The sequence below is a fragment of the Ranitomeya variabilis genome, chromosome 2 (assembly GCF_051348905.1).
Source record: "Ranitomeya variabilis isolate aRanVar5 chromosome 2, aRanVar5.hap1, whole genome shotgun sequence".
Classification (NCBI taxonomy): Eukaryota; Metazoa; Chordata; class Amphibia; order Anura; family Dendrobatidae; genus Ranitomeya; species Ranitomeya variabilis.
Genome location: NC_135233.1, coordinates 136,385,879 through 136,403,296, shown reverse-complemented (window position 1 = coordinate 136,403,296; position 17,418 = coordinate 136,385,879). Strand labels below are relative to the sequence as shown.

The following is a 17,418-nucleotide window of genomic DNA, read 5'->3' as shown; positions in this document are numbered from 1 at the left end:
GTTTGGGAACCTAACCTTAGCACCTACTCATAGTTGTGCTCACGGTGTCTTCTCTACATGTGTATCGAGAGGGAACCTAATCTAAACAAACAGAGCTGCAGTCTAGAGAATTGGTGAACGTGTTCACTAGTGATAAGTGTTTTCTAACGGTGCAAAATTAGCCAATAAACAGCACCTAAAAATGATTTAAATGTATTTGCATACTATTTTGGAGCCCTCACCTTAAAATTACATCAACCTGAATTTAAAAAAATGGAGAGAGTGGAAAATGAAGTCAACAGCAGAGAGGGATTCAAAGATGTGTCAATGACATGACCAGGCAAGTCCATTGGTATTTCCTAAGTTTTACTAGGATCAGCACAAGAGTATAGAGCCTGAGTAAAAACGGTCATGCTCGCCTGTTAGATGTTATCCACAGGTCGCTGGAGGCTTTCCTGTAGAGGTTTTATTACCTGAGGTGTGGAGCCGGTAGTGATTAGAATAATGCCTTGGTTGTGTGCGCGTTGTTTTAGCACATAATAAACAGCAAAGGGCTGGTTTATAGAGCGGGAAATACATCTAATTTACTCAGCGCTATTCTAGATGTATTACCCTAACAACGGCACATTTTTCCTGTTTTTGTTAGACAATTAAAGTTTTGATAATACATTACCTTTCAGTGCCAGCTCCATGATGACTTTTTAATTGCTTTTATGTGGTGTATTACAAACATATGGTATCGCTCAAAGATTTGTTCAGAGGTGGAGGGAAATGTGGCAAAGGCAAGCAGTCTCCCTTTCATTAGTGATAGATTTCTATGAAGTTCAGCCAGACTGTGCTAGTGCTGCTCCAACCACTTGTGTTACTGAGCAGGCTAGTTATAGCTCAATTTGTACTGACCGGCTTGGTTTGGGGGGCTCTCAACTTGATGAAGAGCTCATGTCAAAATCAGTTTCCTCCTTTCACCAGAATGGAAACACAGGCTTTGGAAGAAGGGCCACAAAAAAAATCATAGAAAACAAGAAAAATTAAAGTAATTTGTGATATCAAAATAAGGTAAAGCGTTCTCGGCCTGTTATTCACTCCTAATTCACTGGTGAAGTAATATTTAAAGTTTGGCTCAAGTTTGTAATAAAAGTTCTTTTTATTGCGCTTTGTCTAAAGCCAACACGTGATTTAGGTGTCTATTCCAAAACCTGAGGGATTTTTTTGTATATTTATGGAAAAGCAGAGCACCTACCTAACCTATCTTGCATTTTTTTGGCTACGATGTCCGATGTGGAATGAACCAGAATTAATAACAATAAATAGTCTGATAATCCAACTTTTTGAAATATTGATACTCATCTAGTTGAAAAGGTTTAAAGTTTTATGTAAAGAACATCTAAATCAGTGTTTCTCAACTCCAGTCCTCAAGACCCCACAACAGGTCACGTTTTCAGGATTTCGTCACCTGCTCAAGCATTAATTCCATCGCCTATGCAATACTAAGGAAATCCTGAAAACATGACCTGTTGTGGGGTCTTGAGGACTGGAGTTGAGAAACACTGATCTGAATGTTTAGTGTGTCCTAAAAGTTCTACAACTGATTTTGTGTTTTAATCCATCTCCATTTTTCACATCTCTGCTTGCTGTTGCTAATGATTGTTGCGTTCATGGCAGGGTCGAGCAGACTGTTGCACCCAATTGTGGGCGCACATGGATTTGTGGACCCACTATACCACAGGACCGGGTCTACCCAGGAAGGGGCGTAACTAAGCGGCTACCTTGGTGTTCACTGGAGTCTATAGTGGTGAAGTCAGGATTGTGCGGCAAGTAGCTGCCATGGACCACTTCTGGGCAGAACCCGGTAATGCTGCTGCTGACCCCAAGAGTCAGGTACGCTGACACTATAGGGCTTAGTTCAGACACGCCGGTTTAGGATTCAGGATCAGGTTTAGGATTCAGGATCAGGTTTAGGCCACTCATAGACCGGGGAATAGTGTTAATGCATTAGCCGCACTGGGACCAGTGGACTTCGGTAACAGGACTGCCCACTCTGTGACCAGGAGACAATATTCAGTCACTGGCGGCTCTAGGACCAGGGGACTAAGTTTAGGCACTGGCCACTCTGGGACCAAGAGATGTGGTTTAGGCACTGGCTGCTCCAAAACCAGAGGACGAGGTTCAGGCACTGACCACTGCTGGACCAGGAGACAGGGTCCAGGCACTGGCCGCTGCAAGACCAGGAGACAAGGTTCAGGGCCTGGCTGCTCCATGACCAGGAGATGAGGTTCAGGCACTGGCCGCACCAAGACCAGGGGATAAGGGGCTGGCCACTCCTGGACTAGGGGATGAGGTTCAGGCTCTGGCCACTCCAGGACCAGGGGACAAGGTTTAGTAACTGGCCGCCCTGGCACCAGGGGACTATGAACACAGGACTGGCCACCCTGGGACCAGGAAATAACGTTGAGCCCCTGGCCACACTGGGGTCAGTAGACCTTACAACTCAATAGCAGTACACCTTACTAGTTAATGATTTACTATGTTACTTGATGACTTCCCAGGGGAGAGGGCGTTTTTTATACACTATGTCATCTTGCAAGTGTACTACTTATGCTAAATGCCTTTCAGCAACAGGCTGAGAGCATTTAAAATAATGCGCCCGCTGCCCCTTTATGAATGAGGAGGTGCGGGCACGCGCGTACTTGGCACGCCACTGGACTGTGGCGCACACACACCAAAAGCAAGAAGAACAGGAAATCAGGAGGACGCCAGGCACCACGCCGTGGAGCTGGGCCTACATGCGGGAAAGTGGACACCAGGCAAGGGTTCCAGCGCAGTGTTACATTGATCGATTACATACAAGTATGACAAATTAACAAAACTCTTACGATCCATTTATCTAATAATTTGACCCGTTCTGTTATTTTTGTATTGGGATCATTATTGCATTTGACACTGATAGGATTTGCTATTTAATCTTTATAGCCCTATTTTGATTATATTAGTTATGTAGATCTTTGCTATCATTAAGAATATGGTTAATCAAATCTGAGTTATTCTACACTACTCATCATCGAAATTACCAAGAAGGAAAAAGTCATAGATTTATGCAAGTTATGCAAGTTTCTGTGTAATTTACACACAGTTTTCCAAGGAAATATTATTCAAGATATATATATATATATATATATATATATATATATATATATATATATATATATATATATATATATATATATATATATATTATAGTGGGGGAAATAAGTGTTTGATCCCTTGCTGATTTTGTAAGTTTGCCCACTGACAAAGACATGAACCATCTATAATTTTAAGGATAGGTTAATTTTAACACTGAGAGTATATCAAAAATAAAATCCAGAAAATCACATTGTATAAATTATATACATTTATTTTCATTTTGCAGTGAGAAATAAGTATTTGATCCCTCTGGCAAATAAGACTTAATACTTGGTGGCAAAACCCCTGCTTGTCAAAATGTAGAACCCTTGTGACATTCCCACATGAAGGCTTCTGCATGGTGATGGCAACATGGTATCCAGACCTATGTATTGATGTCATTACATCCAGGATAAAAGCAGGACTTATTGCCGAAGAGCTAAGACCCCATTCCATTGTCCATTGCAGTATGGCTCTGCACCATAATAGTCTTTGAGAGCGATGGTATTAGATCAATGGAATACCTGTAGCTGGAGATCAGAAACGTGTTAGTCTGTATTTCATGATGTATACTGATTCTTATGCTTTTAATGTTTGTTTTTTTGTAAAAATGAAAGTTTATATTAAGATGTGAATGTGCTGCTCACCCTGTATTTTTTGTAATATGTTGTACATACAAGTTTATTAGTGCTTTTTCAAGGCTCTTTCACACATGGCAATGGTTCTGTTCTCGTATAGCATACATCTTATAGGCAGCCCATCCACTGTTTACACGAGATTATGTCCTGTAGACAATAATTTAAAGAGTTTGTCCACTACTAGGACAGCCCCTTCATGATCTAAATGTTTGGACCCAATAAAATAAAAAAAGTATATTCACTTCCCGTGCCGGTCCCATTCCAGTGGTGTCAGCTCTTGTGGGGCTCTCGTGCTTTTGCTTGACACATGGTGCCTGGATGCCCAGTCAGCGCTGGCATCACTGTCTCCTACTTCATACGATTTGAACATGAAAAGGAAATCCGGGCTGCAGCTGCACTCTGACTTTCTCTTCATGTTTAATTCGACAGAATACAGGGTCAGTGACAACAGCGCTCATTGAGCGCTGGGCCCCACATGTAGTGCTACCGCACGAGAACCCCAGGACCGCGAGTGCCGATATCGCTGGAACGCTGCTGACATGGTTGGCGAGTATAACCTTTTTTATGTATCGGGGCCAAGCATTTAGATCAAGAAGGGGTTGTCCTAGTAGTGGACAACCCCTTTAAAAGCCTGCCAACCGTTAGCTGATCAGCAGTAGCTTTACGTGAGCCATTGATAGAGAACCAGTATCCTTATGAATACTCTTTCTGTCTAATATTGGTGTACTTTATTAAGCGTATAACAAAAGGATAGGCTAGAGGGGAGTTTGCTATCTCTTGTTGTTCTGCTTCCTCACTGTTTTCTTATGGATAAATATCATAAGCCACATCACAAACATTGTAAAAAAAAATCTAACATTTTGATGTCTTCTATGGCACCCTATGTAATGATTCCACCGTGACAATGGCATGAGTGACACTGTGGAGCTTTAGTCTTAAAAAGACATATACCATATTTAAGAATATTATTTAATAGAAAGCATATTCTGCAGCATTTCTTATCATAAGAAAACGGTTATTGGTAACATTGGTTGCAGATATACTTTGCTTTGAATGTTTTGAGTGGGTACATTAAGGATATTGGCATTATGCTTTTTTGTAAGGTCCGTCACATAATGTTCTTTTTGGCTTAATAATGTCAACTACATATAAATTAAATGTTTTTCCCCTCATTAGGCTTTAGCAGACCAGTTTGAAGAAAAGAGCCCTCCAGCCACTGAGCGAATGAAAGTTTTCTATTGCTCGCAGATGCCTCCAATCTGGGATATTCAAGTAGGTGAAATCTTGAATGTTATTTGAATTTGATTTGAAGACCCTATTTTTTTATCCAATTTCTCTTGATTAATGTGAATTTTTCCTAGTAGAAATTATGTACATGATGCATTCATATTACAGACTTACAGTGGCATGTAAAAGTTTGGGTACCTCTGGTTAAAATTTCTGTTATTGTGAACAGTTAAGCAAATTGAAGATGAATTGATCTCTAAAAGGCCTAAAGTTAAAGATGACACATTTCCTTTGTCTTTTAGGCACAAAAAAAAATTGTAATTTTTTTTACATTTTAGAAATTACAAAAAGGAAAATGTGCCGAAGCAAAAGTTTGGGTACCCTTGGAGATTTGTGTGCTCGGACAATTTTGACTAGGGTTTCAGACCTGAATTAGCCTGTTAGGGGTATGGCTTGCTAACTATCATCGTTAGGAAAGGCTAGGAAAGGACAGGTGATGCAAATTTCCCAGCTTTATAAAAACCCAGCCTCCCCTAACCTTGTGCCAAAAAACAGCAGCCATGGGTTCTTCTAAGCAGCTGCCTAGCACTCTTAAAATGAAAATGGTGGAGGCCCATTAAAGCAGGAGAAGGCTATAAGAAGATATCAAAGCATTTCCAAGTTGCTCTTTTTTCAGTTCAAAATGGTATTAAGATATAGCAGTTAATAGGAACAGTGGAGGTCAAGATAAGATCTGGAAGACCAAAATTTCAGTGAGAGCTGCTTGCAGGATTGTTAGAGGGGCAAATCGGAACCCCCCCTTGACTTCAAAAAACCTTCAGAAAGATTTAGCAGACTCTGGAGTTGTGGTACATTATTCTACTATTCAGAGACACCTTCACAAATAAAACCTTCATGGGTGAGTCATCAGAAGAAAACCTCAGCTGCATCCTTACCATAAAATTCAGTGTCAGAAGTATGCAAAAGAACATCTAAAGAAGCATCATGCAGCTTGGAAATAAGTCCTGTTGACTGATGAGGTTAAAATAGAACTCTTTGGCCACAACGATCAAAGGTATGTGTGGAGAAAAAAAAGAGCACAGAATTTCAGGAAAAAAACATCTTGCCAGCCATTATACATGAGGTTGGATCAATCTTGCTTTGGGGTTGTGTTGCAGTGCAGCCAATGGCACGGGGAACATTTCACCGTTAGAAGGAAGAATGAATTCAATGAAATTTCAACAAATTCTTGATGCAAACATAACACCATCTGTTAAAAAGCTGTAGTTGAAAAGAGGATGGATCCAACAAATGGATAATGATTTTAAACACACGTCACAATCCACAGTAGACTACTTCTAAAGGCACAAGCTAAAGGTTGTACAATGACCCTCCCAATCCCCTGATCTGAACATCATTGAAAATCTGTGGCTAGACCTCAAAATACAAGTGCATGCAAGACGACCCAGGAATCTCACAGAACTGGAAGAATGGATGAAAATCTCTCAAAAAAGAATTGAAATGCTCTTGGCTGGCTACAAAAGGAGTTTACAAGCTGTATTATATTTCTTTGAAAATGGGGTACTGCTAGGTACTAACCATGGTGGGTGCTCAAACTTTTGCCAATTTGGAAACGCTTTGTCATCTTCTTATAGCCTTCGCCTGCTTTGTAGGTCTCCACCATTTTAATTTTTGCAGTGCTAAGCAGCTGCTTAGCAGAATCCATGGCTGCTGTTTTTTGGCCCAAGGTTAGAGAAGGCTGGGTTTATATAAGGCAATATATATTTTTTGCCTAAAATACAAAGTACCTTTTGCGTAAAATACAAAATACAAAGAAAATGTGTCATCTTTAACTTTAGGCCTTTTAGAGATCATTTCATCTTCAACTTGCTTAACTGTTCACAATAGCAGTAATTTTGACTAGGGGTGACTAAACTTTTACATACTGCTGTGTTATTGAGCGTCTTCTAGGAGATGATATTCTAGTATTTGGTCACCCTTACTGTAGACTAATGGTTATCCATAAACATTTTAAATATTAAATGTGTTCATCTTTTTTCTGTATAGCGACAACTTGCAGGCTTACTATTTGAACTGGGCTGCACCAGTTCTGCTCTACAAATTTTTGAGAAGCTGGAGATGTGGGAAGATACTGTTATATGCTATGAGCGAAGTGGACTACACGGAAAGGTGAGAAAGCAAAGGGTCATTTTAAATGTCACCCTAAGGTTGAAGTATGTGAGAAATAATATTGATTATATGTAAATGTTCTATCATTATTATCTCTTTGGTTTTCTCTTATCAGTAACCTATTTATTTTCTCTCACATTTGTGATTATGTTTTCTTTAGTCTGAGGAAATTCTGAGAAAAGAATTAGAAAAAGAGGAGACACCACATCTGTACTGCCTCCTTGGAGATGTTCTGCGGGACCATCATTATTACGATAGAGCATGGGAACTGTCCAAACATCGCAGTGCTCGAGCTCAACGCTCCAAAGGACTTCTCCATCTGCGGAATCGCGAGTTTCAGCAGTGTATAGAGTGCTTTGAAAAATCTGTTGCTATTAATCCACTGCAGGTAAAGCTGAAAAAATGCCAACTGTGTGTTTTTGTAGATTTCCATGACTTCAGGATATGAGATGGACCCTCACTCATGAGCACATGGCCGTAACAGTAACTATATGATCCAAGTAAAATGAAATTCACAACACTTTATTTTGGTGTCTAGTAGAAACAGCTTTATATAAAACCAGATAGCTATGTCAGTCCTAATAAGGGTCAGGTGAAATACTATTCCAAGTAAATTCTGAGATTCATGGATACCATGATATCCCGAACCTCCCAAACATGCCAGAGGGGCAGACAGAAATCCAGGGGCGGCACGCTCTGACTTGCTACACTGATAAAATGAGACCCTACCAAAGAAAGATCTTAATTCTTGTGCTTAACAGCCAAGCCTCCCCAGATGACGTTACCATTATCGCATCTTTCATGCAAGCCACCGAAGCTCAGGCTATTTACCGCCACTGTTTAGCAGCTTCTATTAATTAACATTAATCCGCCAAAACTTGCCCCCACTTCCACCTGACTCCCCAACCGCATCATCATAACTGGGACATAGTAGATCAGGCTATTTGTTTAAATCATTTCTCATTTTGTCTGTATTTATTTGGCCTGAAATATACATATAATTATAGTCCGGCAAACATCTATAAAATTCACTAACCTTCATCTCACAAAGAGTCACCCCTTGTGGAGAAGACCTGTAGGAATCATGGCTGATTGATTGCACTTCACTTGGCTTAGGAGATTAAAGAGGTTGCATAGTCATCTGATAAATGTCTATAGTCACTTTATGTGACTGCAGACTTTCAAATCCTGACAGCATGTGGTGCGTATGCTGTTCGGACTTGCTGGTATTGCGAGTAACCGTGAACGGTCGCGTGATTGCAAGTTTGCGATTTGCATAATTCAAGCTACACTCTGACTAGACATGTCTGGATATTCTCAATGCACATGAATGAAGAGAAACCGTGACTGCACGTATCCAAATCACATGCTTACAGTCACATGACTGTCTGCATTCATCAGCAATACTGGTGAATCCTGACAGTGTGCACACTGCACGCTGTCAGGATTCAGAAGTCTATAGTCCCGTAAAGTGACTGAAGACTTATCAGAAGACTAAACAACCAAAATGGAAATCGGCATGAGGCTTTAAAAATTACATGATCGCATATATGCATGTAAGATTACGGATAAATATAGTATGCAGTGTGAGGTAAATCATCTTAAACAGGGCAAGAGAAATATCAAAGAATTGCACAGTAAAACAAGAAAAACTGGTGAGACTTAGAGGAAAAGATAGTGAGACAAGAAGTTACACATCTTCATGAAGCCTGAAGCCGACCTCCCTACAATAAAACACCAAGGACATAAGCAGACTCCTATGGGTAAAACCTAGCCTAATTTCATCAGCATAAATATAGATAACTACTGCAGGAGTTGAGAGTTCCCCCATCCTCCAGTCATGTGCTTTTTTCATTTAGTACTCCTGTAACAACACTGTAAATTTCTTCGTTTTGAATAGGATTATATTTTTTAATTTTTTAGTTTCTTTATATGGCGAGGACGCCGTGTAGTCCTTGAGTTCATGAAAGGTTTCTCGTCACACTCAGCCAGGGCTGAGACAAGGGTGAGGCTAAGAGACGTCTACAGAATTTCCACAAATAGATCTGTTTTTGACAAAATACATATGGAAGAATCTCAGAGCACCAGCATTTAAAAAGCCCATAAACCCATAGGCATGCACACAACACACATTTTCGTGATGGGAATGATACTATAATTCTTCATAAAAGAGGAACAAAACAGAGTAGAGTACAGAGTAGCTACTTTTATTTGTTACTGGTCTCGTAACTTATTTAGTACCACACTTAGTGTCAAAGATCACGGTCATGGGAACACTGAACCACCCCACTATTACCTTTTTTCACAAAGCCAAACAGATAAAAAAGTAATCTCCAGCTCATGCACAGCTCTCTGCCGCACCCTATTGTCCGGACAATTACTTGATTGACCCATTACCGAAGGAGGTCGCTTGCTGTTCACACCAATAGTCCAATTGCAACTCATGGAATGTATATACACCACCGGTACAGTCACTGCTAACCCCACGATAACCCAAGAACTACTCGCTGTCACCACCAGTCATTTATACAGGCCAATTGGACACCTGACAGGTAGCATATGGCTTCAGGATGTGGTTAACAGAACAAAAGGAAAAGAACTAGAAAAGTTGATATTTATTCAGGAACAATAGGCAGTGTTTATAAAAATATACCCAAGATTTTACAAAGGGGACACAACAATACAGTATATACAGTCACATAAAATAAAATGGATTAACAGAGAAACTTACTATGCTGGTCACTGAGATGGCTCAGCTAGCGCATGGAAACAATTCAATTGAAAATGTCTGGTTAATATGGATTAAGCCTACACTGATATCTACTTCCTTAGAATTGAACAATGATCATAATTCGCCTTGTCCTTTTATCAGCATCTGAGTTACACCCACACGCCCCCCAATTGGTGTCCTCATGTGAGTCGGGTTGTAGGATGTTCTCAGCCCTTCATGATTTTATGAAATTCTCCACTTATGAGATATTTTTGCCTTTGAAGATTACAGACATTCATGATCACCGCCATATTTTTTATTGGTATTTTACCTTTCCATAGATAATAAACAGGACATAGCTGGTGTCAGTGATTTGACCACTATTGACTTGGATTATAGGCAGGTGTCACAGTAATGAGAAAATATACATTCTCTTCCCCGATTAGTCCTGAAGTTGAAAATGCATGTCTCATCAATATTGGATCTAGACAAACTCCAATATTCATAACTTTCCACTGGTGCCAAACTGTCTATTGTAGATTTTTTGATGAAAGGAAGTTTATCATGGAGAGAACAATAGGTATCCCTACCTTAATTGTTTGTTCACACCAGTGAGTCTTGGCTTCAAAGGAAACTTTAGTTGTTAACTCTTCCTATCTTAATTGTTTTCACCCCCTAGCTATATGTAATTTCTCATATGTCAACTGGGAAATTCTATTTTCAAAGAGACTCAGAATGTACACTCTTTTTCCTACTGGAAATTCTGTGAGAGAGGACGGGGATAAATGCATCCTCACTAGTGTGGGTTTATGAATTTTAATGTTTTCTATGACATTTAGTACATATGACATATTTAGTGACAGGCAACAAATGGCATCACTGCTATGTGTGGATGGACGGAGAGCGATATGCAATAAATTGGTTAATTTCTTTCTCTTGGATTTAAAAAAAAAATATCCCACCAACTGGCCTCCCATTATACCATGGTTTCAAATAGCACACATAGCACGGTAGGCTAAGGATAACACTGTTTTTCCCTTTCAATGTCTCCTGGAATTTATTCTGATTGCATGAAGTGAGTGACAAATTATGAGGTCATTTTATGTAAGGGTATGAATTACCATCAAATTGTAAGAAGATTTGGCAAAGGTAAAAAGTACTGATGAGATATCAGTAGGTGAGGTTTTTGTTACTGAGTGAGACAAATAGTATTTCAATTAGAACTTTAATGGAGTGGCCTAAAAAAAGATGATGTGCAGCCCCATTCTTACAGCCTTCTGAACCTCGGAATGCACAATGATGTATGATTGCCATGGCTGGCTTTGATAAACCTTACATCACTGGCAAGCTTAAAAGCACAAATACACATTAGATTGCTGTCGGGCGAATAATCTTCCAACCGAGTGCTATGTCTCCTAATTTGGCCAAGTGATTCTGTGTTCTGTGATAAAGCCACTGCTAGACTATTCTGGTAGTGGCTTATCTACATGGATAACAGAAGGATTGGCTGTTCTAATTCAACAGGACAGACTTTCTTGGGAGGCCCCTGTACACATCAGACAGTTTATTGATCCCGCCATCATCTAATGTGGTCGACATTAATATACTGTATACAGAGGGCCTTCGAGTATCCTAAACCCATAGACTTCAGTTCTGTGTTGTCTAGAACTTTGACAGCAACAAATTACATAAAATGTATTTGAGCCTTGATGGATTTAAAAATAAAATTGTTGGAAAGACGTCAATTTTCACTCAATAATATTAATTGGTAGCGTCATAAAATCAGATGTAGTAAAATTTATGACATATCAACAGTAGCTTAAACTATACTTATTTATGGATAACAAAATATGCAAAACAGAGTTTCAGATAGGATAGAGAGGAAAAGTAGAAAGTAGGAGAAAGAGGAATAGGAGAAGGAAGAGGGGGAAGAAGTTAGGTGGGACAGGGAATATGGAACTTAGATTTCTCCACCGAGCAGACCCAAGCCTCCCCAACCAGCAGGAGCATAGGATGAAGACCTAGATGATTAATTCTATTTGGACGGAGCAAACCAGATCCATTTTGACCATATTATGAAGGCACACAAATTATTCGTGGGTATGATCCAGACAGCCAAGAATCTATATCTGGAGTTTCCCTAAAAGCAATCCAGGGAGCCCCGGTGCTAAAAGTCTTATCAGAATCTCCCGTAACTTAGGACATATCATTTGTTCCATTCTATAAATGTCGTTAAGTTCCGCAACAAATCCAGAACGTGAAGGCGATTTCTCTTGATTCCAAAGTCGCGGAATCAAATTCCTGGTTGCAGTGAGAAAATGTCTGAGAAGACCCCTCTTAAACTTGGATATCGATATATCACTTATGGATAATAAAGCTAACTCCGCTGTAGGTCAGATCTGCAAGATAGATAATCTGTTGTGAAGTTCAAAAATTGCCAATTTCTTTATGGGTGTGCAAGCCCACCAAATATGGACATATGTGCCTATTTCCTTTAAGCATCTCCAACAAGTATCCGGAGTCATCGGGAGCATAGAATGGACAGTGGAGGGGCATCTGTACCACCTTGACAAAATCTTGTAGCTCCTCTCCATTTCTGTTATTTTTTTACTTTGTTTAATAGTAAAGCTACAAGATAAAGTGAAGCTGGTATGAATCTGTTTATCGCAACTGCGAATCTAGATTCCAACCACAGGGAAATCAAAAGGTGTTTTAAAATATTATTGATAATAGATTCGCGCTGAAAAACATTGTGATAGGAAAAAAGCTTTTCAATAGTCGTAAACCAGTACTAATAGTGTGTCAATCTGACAGATAGCAACAAAGGAATTAGTGCTGGAGAAAATGGACAAAGAAGTTGTCAGGTTTATTCAAAACCAAAGATTATCCACATTATTGGAACTTGCCCAAGGAGAAGCTGGAAAAAAATGGTTGATTATAAGAAAGCAATAAATCATAATCATAGACCAGAGCAGTACAATAGTGCTGAAAGAGAAAATGTTATATGTATGAACAGCTGGAATGTTTCCAGGTGCTGTATGGTAAAGCAGCAGAGAGTAAAGGTTAATGTTATAATACACAATGCAATCAAATATAAAGTCCCAGCACAGGGGGTTAATCCATGTACCTTCATTTGCTAAATAGTTCAATGTCTATGTCCGTTGGGAGAGATGCCCCAGCCGGTGGCAGCTACTCAAAGAGGATTTTCCTTCAGTGAGTGACGTGTTCATGCCCAGTGGGGAGAGTGCGCTCAAGGCACAAAAGTGAATTAAACAATTGTCATTAAATACGGTACCTCCAGTGGTCTGCGGAAAAAAGCTGGTGCTTCAGTAGGCAACTCCGTCCTGGTGATCAGTGGTAGAAGTAGGACCTTTCTGGTGCAGTGGTGAACCACAAGACCGGAGCTCCAGCGGACGGCAGGGATCCAGTCACTCTGATCGGTAACTGCATCCTAGCAGTATGCAATGGGAGCAGGACCTGTGTGACACGGTGGATAACGTGATGCCACGTGGCCGCTGCTGGATGAGGTATGGATGATAGAAAGGACCAAAAACCAACGCGTTTTGGAAAACTCTGTTTCCTTCTTCAGGGATGGTCCCTCTATCAGTCACAATCCTTATATAGATTATATAAACATACCAGAACTGATTATATAGAACGACCATATTCATGGAAAAAAAGGGGTGAATACTCTCATAAAGAGCTCTATGAAAAACATGAAAACAACAGAGAGCTTGCTATTCCAAAAGGTAACTATTCATAATAGAAAATATTGTTTGCCATTAAAAGTTTGAAAAAGTACATCTTTATTCATGGGGCATCTGCGCAGTGGTTTTGGCATCTAAGAGTAAGAAGTTTACTTATCTTTGATATACATGCACTTTTGGCACTTTATTGATGGCTCCTAATGTGTTTGGCAATTCCGCCATACCAAATATTTATTGGGGAGTATATCCATTGACATGACTATTTCTTCTTTCCCTTTATATACATTTGTTTATGAGGACACTCCAGTATACACACACCTGTATATCTTTATAATCCAGCAATTTATAACTGGGGGTGTGTATCGTTTATTTTAAGTGCTCCCATTTTACTGATTGCCAGCCTCTGCTAGGTTGTATCATTGCCTATCTGATCTGTCCAGTATTTTTCTTGTTTTTATTATTTGCACTTGTTTGCCTGTTTTGTATTGAATTAAGAATAAAGATGTACTTTTTCACACTTTTAATGGCAAACGTTATTGTCTATTATGAATAGTTACCTTTTGGAATATCAAGCTCTCTGTTGTTTTCATGTTTTTCATACAATCCTTGTATAGGTCTGATGTCAATAAGCTTGTGTCAATAAAAACCAAATAATTCCATTTCGCTGTTTAACTCCCTAGGGATCAAGGTATCTAGGGTAAATATCCATTTGCTTTCTGCACGAGACATGGTTTTAATAAAATTACCCCTCCTCCAATGTTGAGGTATGATTTCAAGACCCATCACTTCCATGGATTTTGCCGCACTTCCATGGCATTCTACAAAATGTTTTGAGAGAGAGTGATTGAGAAATTTCTGTTTAATATTCCTAATATGCTCACTAATTGTGACTTTCAGTGGGCGTTTTGTGCGACCCACATACAGCTTGTCACATGGGCATTTAATGATATAGATAACACCCTCTGTGGAGCATGTGATAAAGTTTTTAATTTTATATTCATTGCCATCCTTAGTAATTCCCAGTTTCTTGCGGGTTTGGGTCTGTTGGCACATTCTACAAATACGGCAGGGAAAAAAACTTTAGAAGCAGTTGTTGTCAATGTTGAATGCTCAAAGGGGTGGCTAAGTTGCTTGGTCGGGTCAATAATATTCCCCAGGTCACGGGGTTTTTTGTAGACAAACCGGGGGAAGGCTGGAATATGTGCCCCCAGAACTTTATCATCTTTCAATATATTCCAGTGTTTTCTTACTATTTGAGTAAGAAGTTTTGAATTGGAACTATATTGGGTTATAATTGGAATAAAATCTATGGTGTCTTGATTCTCCTTATCTTTATTAGTTTTTCCCATGAGCATGTTCTGATGTGGTATTTTCTCCATTAAACTTTTGGATGTAGCCAATAGGTGTGAATTATAACCTTTTTCCAAAATTTTTTTTAGATAATGCCTCTGCTTCAGAATGTTAGTTTTGCAGTTTTGAAACATTGTGATGTAGTCACATAAATTGGCTTTTAGGTTATTTAACAGCCAATTAGAGAGGTGACAGCTGTCAATGGGAATGAAGCTATTAGTATCTGTCGGTTTACTAAAAGTACATGTATGCATGGTGGAGTTTTCAATAAAAAAAAATTTTAAATCTAAAAAGTTTAGTTTCATTGCTAGTTATAGCTGTAAAATTTAAAAAGTCATTTTTATTAATATCAGTTAAAAATTTTTTAAGCGATTGTGGTCCCCCTGACCAGATAAAAATCACATCGTCAATAAATCGTTGCCATAGGACCAACACATCGGTGCCCCACGATCTCGTCATGGGCTTGTGGAATGACGCCCCTGCCAACATGTGTTAAGTGCCGCTGTCAAGAGATTGACAGCGACATTTAACGGATTATCAGCTGGGGGTAGCTGTTAGAGGCACATGATGGCTGATTTAAATCAGCCATCATCTGCCGGGAAATATGCGAGTTCGGCATGCGAGCCTGCATCAAAATGACGTAAATGTACATCATATGTTGTGAAGGGGTTTATATGAAATGAGTGTTGGTCCATGTGTTAAGGCAGACACTGCACATCACTTCTTTATGGGGTATGTTTAAGATTGCAGCCCATTTACTTTTTTCCATACTGCAGTAGAGAGGTAAAAGGGAAAAGTACGACATTTCTTATTATTTAAACAAAATTTAATAAACTCTCCTGTGGAACTATAGCATAATAGTCCAATGAATTATTCAGCACCCAACTTGTACTTGTACTCTATTCACGCCATAGATTATATAGTGTGGACACCTTGTGACCTTTAAATAAAGAATATTCATTTCATATACTCACAAACCTTTAAAATAACAGACTCTTATCATACAATTTTAAGATAAAAACACATATTGTTTGTCACTGAGTCATCAATTTACAGGTTCTCCAAGGACACCATTTACGAATACCATAAGTTTACCTTCAATATTGGGTAAACATTCACATGATTCATATATCACGATAGAGTCATAGAATGTTAGAGTTGGAAAGGACCTCCTGGGTCATCTGATCCAACCCCCTGCTCAATGCAGGATTCACTAAACCATCTCAGACAGATGTCTGACCATCCTCTGTTTGAAGACTTCCATTGAAGGAGAACTCGCCACCTCTCGTGGCAGTCTGTTCCACTCATTGATCACCCTCACTGTCAAAACGTTTTTTCTAATATCTAATCTGTATCTTCTCCCTTTCAGTTTCATGCCATTGCTTCTCGTGTTTCCATTTGCAAATGAGAATAAGGATGATCCCTCTACACTGTGACAGCCCTTCAGATATTTACAGAAAGCTATTAAGTCTCCTCTTAGCCTTTTTTGCAAGCTAAACGTTCCCAGATCCTTTAACCATTCCTAGCAGACATAGTTTGCAATCCGCTCACCATCCTGGTAGCTCTTCTCTGAACTTGCTCCAGTTTTTCAAACCTATTTTTTTTTTAAATGTGGTGCCCAGAACTGGACACAGTATTCTAGATGACGCCTGACCAAAGAGGTGTAAAGGGGGATAATTACACTCATGTGCAGCCTTTGTGCATTTCTCCCCGTTAAAGACCATTCTATTAGTTTCTGCCCATTGTTCAATCTTATCTAGATCCTTCTAAATCCTTTCTCTGTCTTCTCTAAAGGTACCTTCACACTAACCGACTTTGCAGCGATAACGATAGCGATCCGTGACGTTGCAGCGTCCTGGATAGCGATATCGTTGTGTTTGACACGCAGCAGCGATCTGGATCCTGCTGTGATATCGCTGGTCGTTGCTGAAAGTTCAGAACTTTATTTGGTCGTCAGATCGGCGTGTATCGTTGTGTTTGACAGCAAAAGCAACGATGCCAGCAATGTTTTACAATGGTAACCAGGGTAAATATCGGGTTACTAAGTGCAGGGCTGCGCTTAGTAACCCGATATTTACCCTGGTTACCATTGTAAAAGTAAAAAAAAAACACTACATACTCACCTTCTGATGTCTGTCACGTCCCCCGGCGTCCGCGCTGCTGCTCAGAGCTTCCTGCACTGAATGTGTCAGTGCCGGCCGGAAAGCAAAGCACAGCGGTGACATCACCGCTGTGCTTTAGGGCCGGCGCTTACACAGTGCAGGGAAGCGGACACCGGGGGACGCGAATGTAAGTATGTAGTGTTTGTTTTTTTACATTTACACTGGTAACCAGGGTAAACATCGGGTTACTAAGCGGGCCCTGCGCTTAGCAACCCGATGTTTACCCTGGTTACCCGGGGACTTCGGCATCGTTGGTCGCTGGAGAGCTGTCTTTGTGACAGCTCTCCAGCGACCACACAACGACGCTGCAGCGA

General features: G+C 39.8%; 1 protein-coding gene across 2 annotated transcripts in view; it reads left to right on the top strand.

The window, feature by feature from the left end:
* TTC27 (tetratricopeptide repeat domain 27) overlaps positions 1 to 17,418 on the top strand; it is a 522,480-nt gene that overhangs the window by 401,073 nt on the left and 103,989 nt on the right. For both annotated transcript variants that reach the window (XM_077283015.1, XM_077283016.1), the window contains 3 exons: positions 4,956 to 5,051; positions 7,053 to 7,175; positions 7,336 to 7,563. In XM_077283015.1, the coding sequence (XP_077139130.1) occupies positions 4,956 to 5,051; positions 7,053 to 7,175; positions 7,336 to 7,563 (447 nt within the window). The remainder of the gene's footprint in view (positions 1 to 4,955; positions 5,052 to 7,052; positions 7,176 to 7,335; positions 7,564 to 17,418) is intronic.